We start from the raw sequence: 16,024 nt of genomic DNA, 5'->3' as shown, positions 1-16,024 counted from the left end.
TTTCTTCAAAACTACTCAAGTATTCCATCCAAATTTAAACAGAACATTAAGATAAAAAACAAGACAATGACTTTATTTTATTAAATTTATTGTTCATTTTTAAGCAAGTCAATTACACAGTAACATGACAATTCATTTTTTTCCACACAAGTGATAACTGAGTTCTGTTAAGCTCTGCTACATAACACCATTCAATAAGGTAAACTAGTCAAACCACCTGTTTAAATAACCATTTACAGAAGGCACAGTTCCGTGTACCTTAATGAATTAGATACATTCAAAATTTCAGAGTCAGAGTTTGTTCCATAATTTAAAAAAGCTAACAGTACTCTCCCTGCATATTCACATTAAGATGCAGGACTGCCAAAAAACAATTTCAGTCTGCAAGATGAAATTTACAGTCTCAGTTCCTTTTTTTTTTTTACCTTAACCATGGGGAATAAAGAATCAACTTGCTAGCCCATTACTAACACATTTTAAAATAATTAATTCTGATAAATAATTAATATATTTTGACAGTTTTCACAGTACCATACTCTATTCCTGTCTTTTTCCAACAGTTTTCAGTGCACTATTATAGAAGTGTAACCATTAAAGATAAAATACAGTGCCAAACTCTTAATCCACAGACATCTGCACCTCTGCTCAAGATGGCCTTCTCCATCTTTGAACATACTTGACATCCTAATATCTGTGAAAGTGATTATTTATTCAAATATTACGATAAAGCTCAGATGATTTTGGCCTTTTTCCTAAACCATTATCACATCTGGGCTATTTTCATTCAAAATTTCCCATTATTAATATTTATATAGAGTTTTAAAATGTATTTGAAGCTCTTAAAATCATTTCAGTATTTGAAGATTTAAATGGAAAATCATTTTGAATCAAGTGAAAGGCACTGTATATTGAAAATTAACATCTTTCACTAGGAACACAAAATTCTTGTGATCCAAGCTGAATGACATCTGTATACTCCAAGTAGTGTTAAAACTAAATTTTAAGGGCAACTAAAGTTGTTAGCCTTCAGTCTCTGCTTAGCAGGGAATAGTTGGGAAACCCAAGCTATTTCTTCCACTTAAAAAAAAAGTATATCAGATGTCACAATTACAAATTTCAACAGATTTCAAACTAAAGTTGTTTACATCCAGTTTAAATACTGATACATCTACCTAGCAGCTCTTAAAAAATAAGAAAAAAGATTGACAATAAAAAAAACCAAAACCCCCTACAAGTCAGTAAGCTAATAAACTAAAAGAACCCAAAACCACATATCCAGTTCCTTCTCAAGTACACAGGTTTCTATCTCAGTAGGAGGCACTGTTAGTGGAAGACCTTATAAACAAAACACTACAGTCCTCCAGGCCAAGCTTTTTACCAAATGCAATATGCTTTTTTTAGCGCCAGTATAAAACATGATACTAAAACACCTCAGATAATATAAAACAGGATCTTATGCCTTAGACTAACAAGCTTTTTATTGAGCAACAGCATATGGTATTTGTTGATTTTGTATCATAATGTTCTGAAGGTATCATCACTGCTTATATTCTTGTAAGTAAACATCATCTTCAATAGCAAAAAACTAGTAAGACTCTTTGATGCCTAGAGTATTAGCAAGAAAAAAATGGCACTTCTGGCTATTACAGGTATGAGACAAATTCTTTGTAACAAGTACTTTAACATTTTAAAACTTGATGTATTTGCCCTGTAGAGCTCTTCAGTTTAATGAACAGGACCCATTACAGAGAGCCCAGACAGGTCAGACAGATTTCCTATTGATGTTCTACAATTTTTTAAATCACAGCTGCTCCAACAGTGAGCAAATTTAGCGTCACAATTTAGATCTGATTCTGACAAAGTAATACACCAGTTAATTTTAACCAAGGTCAATATCAAACCACACAATAAAAATTTTAAGTGCTATAAAGATTTCAGTATCCTTTCCCATTACAACTTCAATCTCATACTGAGTCAAGTCATAATGCTTTGACTAACTTTGTACTTCACCAGTTAAGGAGAGAGTGAGTTGGTGGGGGGTTCTTTATAGAGGAGAAAAGGTGAGCTCAAAGAAAAGCATTTTTTTAGGAATTTAGTCTTACCCGAAAAAGATCAGTTGCAGCCTCATGCATTTACAGGTCTCACTGCACTAGGCTTTCACTTCCTTTGAAATATTTTACTGTAATCCCATTAATCATAATAGATTAGTCACCACCACTTTAACTTCCATGCTGCTCAAGATTGCTCAGGGAGGGTGCAGGTGAGGCAGTGTTTAAAACTCCAGCTGCTACTACAGGAAGGCATGATCAGCCTCGCTGCTACCAATAAAGCTGTGCTCAGAATCAAAGTGCCAAACTAGAGAGAAAAGTTGTGTACAGACAAAATTTAAGCATAATTTCAATAATTCTAGCTCCAAAAAACTGCACAAAAATTGTGCTTTAATGTGCACACCACAGTCCCGATTATCCATCCCAGGCAAGCAGTGGAGTGCATTTTTGCTCCCTTTCCTCCATACGGCCACGACTCACTGGCTTTATTTCAGTAGCCAGAAATGTCTTGGCATACAGAGAGAACACAGGGTGCATATCTACACCCAGGAACTGGGGAAACATTCCCTGATCCCACATCTTAGATGTAGCTACTAAACTTTTGGCTTCTAAAAATAAATGTAAAATAAATTATTATCTTTTTCAGAGAAAGAACAGTAACTAACTCTAAGTTAATCTTATGAAATACTTAACCCTGTAAACATTGAACACTTTTAAAAAGAGACTAAGCATCCTGATCCAATACTAGAGTATTATATATTACATTTTTCATCAAAAACTTTGAAGGCCAGATTGATTCTCTTGTTTTATTCTCATCTTCAAAAACAGCAACAGCATATCAGGTAGTACACAGACATTCCTTGCCCCTCCCTTTACATGTACCTCTTTTCATAGCCTTTTTTCTCAGAACCTTTTACCAACCCTCATCTAGCCCACCCTTCAGGATCTAGATCTTGCGAAGAAATATGTGCGCTTTTAACTTCTAGCAGATAGTATTTCCAATTCATAACAACATAATACAAAGCTAGAACATGCAGCATTTGCAGTTCTACTACAGCAAATGGCCATCAGAAAACTCAAATAACGAAATGAAGAGGAGGCAGTCCTTAAAGATTCCTGCAAAGTTGAAAAAACAGATTCTTCTCCTTTTCCAAAACAAAAAGTGGCAGCCTTAATCTGAAACTAGGAAAAAGTCAAGCACTGAAATCAGTAATTTAGGAAAGCTACAAAATGTTCCCATCTAACAAGCCTTTAGGACCTCAAGATATCTTTGAAATAGTTTAGGCCTGACTAACTGTAGTTTTGATCTAGAGGGAACTCAAAGTACCTTTTTTTGTTCATCTAACCCTAAAGAGTTTTAAGTATTCTTGAAGTGCCACTCAGAACATCGATCTATTTCTCTTTCTTCAGCTCCTCAAGTGAGTTGCACAGAGGGCAAAAGTATTACAACTGAATAAGCAGTAAAAAGATTGATGCCTATTTCTGTTGGCATGTTTGATACAAATTAATGGCTTTGTTCTATCTGCATCACTCTTGTAGCTGACATATTGTTGGGGTTTAAAATACTCTGTCAAAACAACCACGAAAAAAGAGACAAACCCCAAACCAACCTTCACAAATTCCAATTTGTTCCTTTCACTATAAAATGTTACAAAGTATCTCACAGTATAGAGTCACATTACCTCAGTTGTGTTGGTACAGGCCAATTCTGCCATTTGTTTTGGGTTTTTTTTTCCCCCCTCCTCTCTTCATTCCTATTACTAAGAGTATTCACAAAGTCATGCCATAAGTGGCATAAGTTTACTGAAGTCATTAGCAGTTCCCTTGAATCTGGACTAAGAAGTTCAGGAACTTCAAATCCCTCACCTCGATTCATGAAAATGCAGGAATGACTAAGTGTGACTACCCAGCAGTATGACTTCCATAAACAACTAATCCTGTAATGACCACTGAGAGTCTTTAAAAAAAACAAATGTAAGAAAAGGAAAAAAATGAAGAGTAAATTACTTTGGCAACATTAGGCTGCACAAGCAGTGTGCAACAATACTACTATCTGTATTAAAACCACTAAAGCATGACATTACATTAACTCATGTTTTCTGTTTAAAACCAAACTCTTTTCAAGATGCCACTTCAACAAAATTTCCATGGATTAACATAGCAGCAACAGAAAGACTGTGGTCTATGACTGAAATTCCAAAAAGAAGTATTTCATAAAGATTTTGGGTTTTGTTCTGTTCAAAGTAGTTTGGCATACTTGTAATTTAAACCCATCTCCCTGCTGTTCAGAAGGGCAAGGGCTGGAAGCACATTGTATTTCTCTTATGAAAAGGCAACGACAGTCTAATAATGTGTCAAACTTCAGGTGGTTGCTGCATATGTCTCTAATTACATCATTCAAAATATCACTGCTGTTACAACACCAGAGAAAGCACTATGATTTTCAGTACACCTACGTAAATAACATTTTAGAAAATTAAAGGTAGAATGAAGCTACCTATACTTTTCATAATTTGCTGACATAGATATATATCCATGAACAGGGGTTCAAGTAAAATTAAATGGAATTGACCTTATTTCTGTTCAATGATGACATATAAATTCAGTTGTCCGTATTCTGAAATCCCTCTCAGAGAGGGTTGCTTAGTATAACAATGTCAATTAAGGTGCCTTAAGTTATTTCCTTTGCCGTATGCATCCATTCTTTATTAGGAGTGGGTCATGCATTTCCTCTATTTTGGCCTTCCTCTTACTCACACGCCTAGGCAGAACCACTGACCCACTCTACTTTCTCTATTAATTATGCACAATAGCAGAATGGCTAGCAAAAACTGCTCCAACATCATACTGACAAAGCAGTTGGCTACAAAATAAGCCAGGCATCTGACTTCCTATTCTACAGAGGTTTGCTTCACTATCTTTCCTGTTCTACAGCCTTTTTCATTTTACAGTTCCAAAGTGCTATATAAAAATGAATTACTAATTTTACATAAGGAAAAGATACTATGCATTTAGGTATTCTCTCCTCTCCAATTTAAAATAATTTACTGCAATGATACAATTTCTGGAAAGAGACTATACTACATGTATTCAGAGATGTTACTTAAGAGTGAAGACTCACATTCTGAGGGCTAAGTCAGAACAATACAGTAAATATCACTAATACAAGTAAATTCACAAGATTAAGTATCTGTTGTATAATTATTGCTAAGTCTACCCTGCATTTTTCTATTGGCTATGTATCAGTAACTTCGCTCATCACAACGTTCAGATTTTTAGTCTAACACAAAGGAAGACTTCATAGAAAATATTACACGAATTTACTATTGTTGTAACACTAATAATCTATAACTTGAATGCACTCAGACCTGTAGCAGGCTGTTGCTGCTGAGTAAGTGTTGCAGCCATTGCAACGGCTGCTGCATTTGGTATGTTGCTGAAAGGGGTCGGTCCAGTGGTAACACGTGGCGCGCTTTGCCACTTCTTAGCTTCTGTTCGTCTTGCCTCAAACACATCCATGGCATCTCCCAGAAAGCTTTTCCTGTAGCCAAGGTATTGGTCTTTGAGCATCTGAAGGGGATGTGAGGAAGCCATTTTAGTTCCATGTATTGGACATGAACCCTTAACTTAATAAGGAAAGAGAAATTGTAAATAACATTTCCTAAAAGGACAAAAAATCCCACAAAAAACCAAACCAACAAACACCACCACCAAAACAAACTAGAAGCTCCCTCCAAAACCCAAAAAACCTTGTCAGGCTATGAGCTAGAAAGAACTGGTTTGCAACAGCTACAGCCAGAACAGGTTCCATACTTTAATTCTGCAAAGCTGTTAGCGTAACTGATACCATTCAGTATGTTAACCTAAGTCTTTCAATGTTGGTGCAAATCACCACAATTCAGTTTGTATCACTGTACTTAGCTGATCCAAGAGGCAAAATAAAGCCACATTACTAGCTTATAAAATAACACACTTTTCTTAAGTGTTACCCTTTCTCCATGGAGTCTCCTTTTGCTCCCCCATCACCTTCACCTGTGTTTCTTTCCTTCCTTTCACTCTTGCATTTCTTCTAACCACAAAGAAGCTACCAGAATTTTAGAACTCACTCTTGTTTCTGATGCATTTCATTAGCAGTGTAACACAGTCCAAATGCAACACATCATTCTGCCTTAGGGTAACAAATCTGCTGTGCCATGTCCCACCTTCCCTTGCCCCTGTCCTTTCCACCCTCAAAACTCCACCACCTTCTGTGGCAACAGCCCAGCTTGGCTTGTTCATCATGAGCAATTTCTGTCACAGATGAGGAAACTACAGATATCCTGCGTAACAAAAAAAGAATAAATAGCTTTAACTAGATAACTGATAGAATTATTTCCATCTTATAACAGAAAATCTTTAAATGCAATAGATTTATTAAAGGACAACAGTTTCCAGTTTATGGAAGGCATACTATGTCCTGTGTTCCTGGCTAAATATATGCTTGTTTCCTCAAAGAGGAGTTTACAGTCCAAAAATTCTGACTTGGGATTTGAACAGCTATAATCCCAAATCTATCAGCAACAGAAAGAAACACACAAAGAATGACCTCATTATCACATCAGAAGTGCTGTCTTTGGAGAGAAAAGACATTTGTAGAATTCTGATGGGATTTAACACAGTGCCACACTGACTGCCCTAAGAGTTGACAAATGGCATTCGATATCATGGAGCAATTCTTAAGGCTAAACTACACTGAATGATTTAATGACATTACCTACTCCAACTGCACCCAAGCGAATTCTCACTTTTCACTGACCTGAGGTACAGAATGCAGCTCTATGTTCATACAAGATAGGGATATATTCAGCAACTAACCCCAATTACAGTACAAAGATCTTTAAGGCCAAAATTTTTCTTTTTTACAACTTCAAACCACTGAATCAAAGTGTATGTGCAAACCAGAAAGCCTACTTCAGGAAAAGAAATTAACTGTGATCACGGCTCTGCCTTTCACAAACTGTATCACATCCATCTGATAAGGCAGAGACCACGGTTCCAAAAGTGCTCTCCTCTTCTAGCGTCTTGTAGCTGATAAACTAAAACAGATGGTTATAATGACAGATTCACTTGAGCAGTACATTCATCTGTTTTTTGAAGCTTTATTTATAAAATGCCTTCCAAAAATATCAGCATCCATGTGCACCCACTAGATTAAATATCAAAAAATTTCCCAGAAGAAAAATCCTCAAACCACCCCCTTAATTTCAGGCAATAAAATTCTACGCTAAACTGAAGAAAGTCTTTCCTATTCAGTCATGCTGACAAGGTACTGAAGATACCATTGCTTATACCTGCATACTAATCCAGCTGTTCATACTTAAGAACAACAAAAACATCATCATCACAAAGACCACTGCACAAATTTAGGCTACACTCAGATCTCAGAAGCCACAAGGCCTGAAGACATTTGGGATACTTTTTGGGTAATTCTGCTGAAAATATGGAGGAGCTGATATATTCCATACCTGGCAGCAAAACTGATTTAATTAAGAGCAGCACAAATATCTGATGGCAGGTATTTGTAAACCAGTGAGTATCTATGCTGACAGAAGCAACGCAATGCAAGGAATCAAGATCATACAAGATCCTCAGTATTCCTGAGCTCTATTCAGAAAAAGTAAAAAGTTTCAGGAGTTTAGAGAACTAGTAATGCTGTGCAGAAGAAGCTTAGAGAAGGAAGCAGAAGATTTAAGAGCTATTTCCATTAAGTAAGTCACTCAGCAGAAACAATTTCAAACACTTGTACTCTTCATGTTGGTTTGTTTTGGTTTGGTTTTTTGTAGCCAAGAAGGATTCTGATGTTTTCAAGAAAAATCATGTATTGCAGGACAGTGACATTTTGTCAACATATCCAGAACTGTATGGAAATGGAATGAGCCATAGTCTGTGATGGAAAAAACAGACCTAATTAGGACCTTGGATACATAAGCTTTGATACATAATCTTTTCTTTTTCCTTCTACAAATACGACTTACCATGAAAACCAGATTTAAAAACAATAAAATAGACGGAACAACTTTAACCAACATTCCTTGATACGCTGAAAAATCTTACATATGGAAACTCACTTTTTTTTTCTCCTGTTACCTATTTGAGCAAGAGCAGATTTAAATCATCTTTGCTTGAGATCAAAAGGTCATTGGGCAAAAATCAAAATATACAAGCATGAGCTCAAAAACAGACATTTTAAAAACTGATCAACAATTAGAAGGAAAAGAGTTAGATGAAAAACATTTTGTAACTCAAATGACTGGTCAGTTGCTGTCATCCCTATTAGTAAATACTTTAAATGCAACTTCAGTTGAACAAAAGCTACTTTTTTAATCAAAGCACTTCTCCAGGACAGTTTGAAAATTTTTAAAAGCAGTCAATTTAATTAGAAGGATAAAAAAAAAAAAAAACCAAACCAACAAAAAGACAATCTGAAGACATAGTTTCAAAAAAATGACTCTTTACAGTCATACAGGAAATACACAGGAACACATCAAAGCAACATACCTTTACATTTTCATGTATTGACTGAAGTTGTGCAGCTAAAGCTACAAATGTTTGATAGATTTTCTGCATAGCCATAGACAAATCTGTAAGAGGCACATAAAACACTGGTAAGTGACAATCTCATCATCAGAAGATTTAGTGTTTATACCAAAGTAGGAAGTTCACCCAAAGCCCATACAGCACACAAAACACAAAAACCCCCAAAAATCATCCAAGGACTACTTTTTAACTTCTTAAGGGCTTCAAACTATTTCATAAGGTACTGTTTTCTCAGATTTATTTTTATATATGTGGTAAAGAAAGTTTCCTATGATTCTATTATTTAGCAAAGGCAAAAAGTAATATTTAAACTAATTTTACCTAGTTACATAGGAACATTTTTTACCTCATTGGCTTTTACCTAGATACAGTTAAATCAGATTTGCTTGCATTTGTGTGTATTTTCCACTCTTTCTGACTTAAAGCACAGTTAAGTGTTCAGTTGATTTTTGGTCAAAGATAGCAGTAGAATGGAAGCTTTATTTACATTTTAAAGACATAATTAACAAGCATCACAGGATCTCTGTATCTGGCTCTACCCACAAGCATATCATAATCAGAGAAACACAACAGGGAGCTTCTTGCCTACAAATCTTGTATTTAGGATATCCTATTTCCCACACAGATATAAAAGTATTTTCAGGGCATTGACCCAACACTAAGGCAAAACCTTAGTACCAAAGGGAAAATTTCAAAGGTTTTGGCAGAATGAGGCATCTGCTCAAAAAAAATGCTCTTCTCATAGAAGCACTGAAACAATGTATCAAAGTGGAGGACAGAAAAGTGCTGAAGTGGGTCTTTCATTGTGACAAGATCAGCTTCTGTATTTCCTCTGAACGATGCACACAGTCTGAATGCAAATATATGTATCTATATATCTATATACACACACACACGCTGAAATGCATATAGTAGCTATCAAGTTCTTGAAGATGCATAGGTCTAGCAATGATTCTCAAACTGAAAACGTTTGCATTTCCATAGGGGAATTTCACCCTTGTAAAACAGAAAAGCTGTAGAATCAATCTCATGCCAACCCGCAGGGTTGCAGAGGCAGTAGTATCTAGGAAGACTGGACACAAGTATCCAAATAGTTTGGAGGCAATTTATTGATACTGACTACTAGGTATTTCAAAATTTTCAGGACATTCTGAGTCATGGAAACCTGCATGGCAAAGGAAGCTTTTCTGAATGATAAAGGCTACACATGCAATGGAGTGTTAACTACATCATTAGATCATTGCTGACAATATGCTCATATTGGCACAACAGATTGAGCCTTGCTTACACAAGCAAGGAATCTTTCCATTATAGCAGAAACTGCTGAAAATCTTACAAAAAAATCTGTGAAGGCATCCTTCTCATACTCTTGATGGACAAGAAGGTCACACAAAGATAGAGGACCCTCAAGATTCAGCAGATCTTTCATTATGGCAGCTAGGTCTAGACAGTCCTCTTGCTTTTTGACATACAACGTCCAAAGTCTGTGCACCATCCTCTGATGGCAAGATGTTTGAGTACGATTTAGCAGAAAAAGACAAGGACTTGAAATCACTGCTTATTGCAGGACCCGTACCTAAAATGGCCCAAAAGATAAAACTCTCTATAACCACAGGAATGAGAACCAACCAGAAGACTATTGTCCAGAGGTCAGCATTCTTTGACCAGAGAGATTTTCTCAAGATTGAATGATGTGGCAGCAAACAAGACTAAATTTTCTCAGTTGGTCAGAGCTGAAGGCAACACTAACAGGCTCCAAACTACAGACGAGTTCTCATTTTGATCTGGTGCTGACAGAGCAGGCACCATATTTGCCTGGCCAGAAAGCCCAGCGCAAGACAGAAGGTGCCAGACATCAGCTAGAGGCGGAAGGGAAGGAGATGTGGATGTCAAAAGCAAACCAGGCTTAAAAATCACAACTCGGAAAATTGATCCATCTTAAATAGCTCAAGAACCCTTATGAATAGAACCTTTAATTGCAAATCTTTGCACCGAACAACTGCAGAATTTATCTGAACACTAATTTGTTCAGTACATTAAATGAGAAAACCCAACAATAACAAAAGAGAAGAGAGATTAATGACTCAGTTTTCATTATAGGTATAAGTTTACTAAATTCTTCATGTACAAAAGATTAGAACTGAAACATTTACCTTGCGGAGTTATGTGTGAATTATTTGCTTGAGTAGCAAGATGGTTTTCCAGTTCTTCTATTTGTTGCCTGTACTGCTGCAGCTGTACTTCGAACTGTTCAACCAGGATTCTGAAGTAGCTAGATGAGTAATACAGTGAAATTGTATAATTAAACTTTACTAATTTGTCAGAACTTTTTTACCTGATCTCTATTAGCTGCCAATTTTCATTCAGTTAATGGCACGGTTAGGTTGTATGACATTCCTGATGTCACTCTACCACCGGAACAAGTGTGAAGACTATTTCTGATGTCTAAGACATAAAGATAATTTAAGTAAAGAAATAAAATACTGATTCTATGAAGCACTCCATATAAATGTTACAAGAAGCAGGGGGAAAAAACCTGTATTATGAAGTTAATAGAATCTTTAAACAGTTGGATTGGACTAGATTACCTTGAAAGGTCCATTCCAAATCCTCTGCCATAAGCAGGGACATCCTGGCCTTGAATATTTACAGACATGGGGCATCCAACATGTCACTGGGCAACTTCTTCCACTTTCACCATGCTCACTGAAAAAGTTTTTTCCTTGTATCTACTTTGAATCTGCCCTCTTCAGTTTAAAATCATCTCCCCTGTCATAACAGGCCCTACTGAAAACTCTGTCCCTGCCTTTTTTACAAGCCCCTGTTAAGTACTGAAAGGCTGCAATGAGGTCTCCTCAGTTTCTCTTCTCCAAGTCATATTATTGACTATTTTTTATGACTAACAGCAACTTACTCTGCTGGGGCTGTATTTTCATGCTGAAGACCAGGAGGAGTTTTCTGTGTTCGCAATGCTATTTCTGCATTCTTTAGCTCCTAAATAAACAGAGAAAATTAATAAAATATAAGGTTCTGCATGAACTGTTCAAAAATAAAAATGCTAGGACTCTACTCTTCATTCACATAAAATATTTTCTCTGTGTATTTAACACTGTGATAGAATTTGATCAGAATTGCTCCAAAGAATACACTACCAGAAAGTTGGAGAACTGCAAATACCAACAGAAGTCTGGGGACAGAACGAAAGATAGCACATACTGAAAGCACATTAAGTGCTCAGAAGTTGAGAAAATACTGCACCTAACCCTCAGAGACAAAATTTTTCTATTGTACTTCAGAAATATAATAATTATTGAGAACTAGAGGGAAAAAAAGCAGCCAAGTACAAGGAAGTAACACACCTAAAAGAGAAAAAATAGGACAAAAAAGATTATTTTGACTTTTAAAAAAAATATAAACTAGTTTAGAAAAATGCCTCTATAGAAATGATCAAGCTGTACATGATAATTACAGCATAAGCTTCTGCTTAATACTTCCTAACGACTTAACCATTAAGAATTTCTCAGTGCCTGGGTCTGTGATTACACTCAACCCATGTACAGAAATGAGAATATCATTAACAAGCTTTTGTTTTCACAGAAAACTGCTGGCAAGGTGCAACTATAGAGTAAAATAAAGAAAACCATTGAATTTTTGACTTGAGAATAAATTATCACTTATTTATATAGCAAGCAGCCTTGACATGCTAGATGAAATAAAAGGTGCTACAGAACTTAACTTGAAAAGCATCTGCATCAAAACTTGAGCTCAAACTGTCTGCACAGTTAAGACATACACTGGTGGAGGGAGATGTGACTCAGGTTCCCTAAATGAATACTAGAGTGCTAATCAAGAAATTTTGGTCTTGAAACATTATGGGATTTTTTTTCCTCCAAAGTTACCAGAAGAACATGTATTTGTATTTTTGCTGCTCCAGAGTCCATCATGCTGTTACAAATGTGTTCACTAGCAGCTGAATATATTACTGAAACTGAACTAAAGTGGACATACATTCCCTTCCACTGCCTTTGATATGTAGGAATGGTTTCCTGAATAGAAGTCTTTTTACTGCTGTTGTATTTATCTGAAAATACTGACATCACAGATTTCATTTTCCCCCAGAAACTTCAAATAGATCAGAAGCGATTAAATTTTTCATCCTGTTTACAACTGCTTAGCTGGGACACGTGTTAACTTGACTAATAAAGAAGGCTAGCTATCCTATATGAAATAATCAACATACAAACTCTACATAAAAGTTATATTCACTATACCTGTGCAGTTTCAACTTTCAGCTTGTCAATATTAAGAATGTTTCTCTGTAATCCACTGGCAACTACAGAGAGAAGTTGTTTCAAAGCTTTAATGTCTTCTTGTACTTTAAGCATTGCTTTAGAGGACATTCTACTAATTTCTTCCTGAACTTGTTTTTGTTCTTTCACAAATTTCCTGGGGAACGTAAAAAAAAAAATGGGGGTGGGGAGGAAAGAAACATAACAAAATGAACCTGAAGTACCCAAGTGTTTAGCTCTTGGTCACATTATTTTAAGAGCTATTACATTTATTTTTCCAAAACAAAGTACTGAACAGTAAAATTACAGTATGGCATAGTACGATCTTAACTCCTAGCATGTTAATACTGTAAAAAACCAAACCAAAATAAAAACAATCCCCCTCCCCCAAATTCCTCAACTTTAAATAGCAAGTGTTTAAAAATGTTATGCTGACCCCTGACAAACTAAGATATATAGAACATTTTATATATATATACATCTATGTAAAAGCAATTACCACTTTGAACTCACAAATACAATGCATGCAGCCTAGCCTACAAACCATTTCCCTCCTGCCCGAGGGAAAACTCTTTTACAATTCTCTATTCCATAGAAGATCCACGATGCACATGCAATACAGACATAAGGTTCGATACTTACTATACACGTGCAACAGGCTTAATACTCCGAGAGAGATGGTTAAGAGTGTATTGTTGGGCAGGCCCATTTGCATAAATGCATGTAAAAGTGAGACTGAAAAAAACCAGACTAAGATTTCAGCTACTGGAATTATCCATCCATTCTGTTCCCAAGGCTGACCTGCTGAAGGGCCTCTGGCTAATAACTTATCCTTCATGCAGCCTGCAGGAACGTGTTCTTGTCACAGAGCATCAACAGTATACAATACTTCAGCTAAACAACTATCATAAATAAAAACCACTACTTACTGTAGATTTTCTACATCTTGACATATTACAGGAGGTAGATTTTCATCCTTCAGTGCTTTGCTATCTCTACAGGAGACAATGAATGTTTAGATGGTCCTTCAATACCGCCAAACGTTTTTGCAGACTAGTAAATACCACTAAAACATTCAAGCAAGTGATTACAGAGTTTTGCACCCATTGCATGAATGTTGCAACTAGGAATGATTTGTATTAATGCACACAGATCCTATCCAGGGTCCAAGCCTGTGGTGTAAGCACGGTACACATTTGCAGAAACCACTTTTCAGACCAGATGATCAGTCTATAGCAGGTGCCAGATAAGCTGTAGGCATTGCATTTGAAGGAAGAATTGCAATGCTTAAAATCATGATCAAACATTACTAAATTGCCCATATTGCAAATATTAGTTATGCATATCTTTTTTCAGTAACAAATCAGCACAAAAGCTAAAGTATTCGTTTAGGTGTTTCCTATTAAAACATGGAATGCGAAGAAAATCTGACACTTACTCTGGTCTTGTTCCCGTTTTGTCACCTAGAAAATAAAAACTGTAGGTCATAAATGAAGCTCTGAAGAACAAAAAAACCCCCAATCTTAATGAGATTTTAAGAAAGAACTAATAACTACAATCTGCTTGATTTCTCATGATAAGCAGAACAGAAAAAAAGGTTTTAATTTACACCCCCTTCAGAGATAACTATCTAGTCAGGAACAATGGTTCAACAGCTGAGGTGCTAATTTCTTGGCACTCAGAGTAACAACCTCTTGTGTCACTATACAAGTCACTACAAATGCATAAACAACTGCAGTTGCATAAGAAATGTTTCTGCTTATGCAGCCTCAACTCACTTCAACCTGCAGCCACAAAACATTCGAGTGCTCAAATTCAGCAATGGCAGTCTCCTCTCAGATATGGAAGCAATGAACATTTGCCCACTGAGCTTCCTAAGAATTGTGCTATTGTATTAACTCCAGAAATGAGTGAGATTTTACAGAACTGAAAATGTTACTGCTTACCTGCCACCTATACTCTCTAAACTACACACCTGTGGATCAAGATACCAAATGCCTCTGAGTGACAGAACAGAGCTGCAAACAGCATCATGCATAACACAGGGCATGACTATTTCTATTCATGGCTGTGGCAGTAATTGCATTCCATACCACAGCAGTCTGCTAGGAAGAGCACGCACTCAGCCCAAGAAAAAGGCTTCGTCTTCTTCAGCTGAATCCAATTCACATCCTGTCAGCGCCACCAAGACAGAAAGCAGCTACATTGCTAATGCTAGTACCACAGACATTTGAAGCTGCACAAGTCAGTGCTCCTGCCAGGAGAAGCTACTACTTTTAGAAGCAACATCTATTTAAACCGTTGGCAGACTCCGTCACACCCAGTACTTTAGACAGACTGCACTCACAACCATTCCCTATGCCTTCTGCTAAAGGGGAAAAAAACCACACAAAATTAGGGGGAAAAAAAGCATGAGGGACAAACATCAGAATTTAGGACTTCTTTGTCTGCTGATAATCTAAAAGGCAGAAAACTAAGCACACTTTGCTTTTGTGCTTCAGCCACCTTGTTGTTGCTGTACATCACCATACTTACAAGATACAAATTTCACATCAGATTTTGCTACTTTCTGGGCAACTGAGTGCTTCAAATTTTGTATTTTTTAACATTCTCTTTAGCAAAAAAAAAGAGGAAAATATGTATTAGAACAGGTTTTTTCCCCCCTGCAGCCATATTTTAAAGAAATACCAGATGGTCAGTCTTCAGAAGCAAAAACTCTTATAACCAATTCCAGAAGAGATCACAGAGGTGCTAGTCCCTATCTGTCCTGGGACTCCTGGGGCACTTTTCTTTCATAGCCATATCACCCCCTTCCTTTTCTTCATAAGGAAAAGAGAAATAAAAACCTCAAAACCATGGAACCACCACATTCAAACCTTAATGCAGTTCCCCATATAGTAGTATAAGCAACCGTACTGACAGAACTAAATAGCAGCACATGGGTAGGGATATTTACAAAGGCTGCTTAAGCCAGCACTAGCCATTAAGGGAAACACTTCTGAATTAAAACCTCAAAAAACAGTCTCCTTTGACATTTCCCACTGCTTAGCTAAGGGATCTCTGCTCATCCTGACAGCAATAGTCCAACTCACCCAGTTCCACTATACAACA

General features: G+C 36.5%; 1 protein-coding gene across 3 annotated transcripts in view; it reads right to left on the bottom strand.

The window, feature by feature from the left end:
* NUP58 (nucleoporin 58) overlaps positions 1-16,024 on the bottom strand; it is a 39,392-nt gene that overhangs the window by 13,559 nt on the left and 9,809 nt on the right. For all 3 annotated transcript variants that reach the window (XM_042023992.1, XM_042023989.1, XM_042023991.1), the window contains exons 7-13: positions 14,352-14,376; positions 13,843-13,908; positions 12,896-13,070; positions 11,539-11,618; positions 10,778-10,896; positions 8,586-8,668; positions 5,417-5,618 (exon numbers count right to left, since the gene is read on the bottom strand). In XM_042023992.1, the coding sequence (XP_041879926.1) occupies positions 5,417-5,618; positions 8,586-8,668; positions 10,778-10,896; positions 11,539-11,618; positions 12,896-13,070; positions 13,843-13,908; positions 14,352-14,376 (750 nt within the window). The remainder of the gene's footprint in view (positions 1-5,416; positions 5,619-8,585; positions 8,669-10,777; positions 10,897-11,538; positions 11,619-12,895; positions 13,071-13,842; positions 13,909-14,351; positions 14,377-16,024) is intronic.

Source organism: Corvus kubaryi, unplaced genomic scaffold (assembly GCF_017639235.1).
Source record: "Corvus kubaryi isolate FWS band 111438036 unplaced genomic scaffold, C.kubaryi_AGA036_p1.0 37256, whole genome shotgun sequence".
In the NCBI taxonomy this organism is placed as follows: Eukaryota; Metazoa; Chordata; class Aves; order Passeriformes; family Corvidae; genus Corvus; species Corvus kubaryi.
This window is presented reverse-complemented; position numbering and strand designations above follow the sequence as displayed.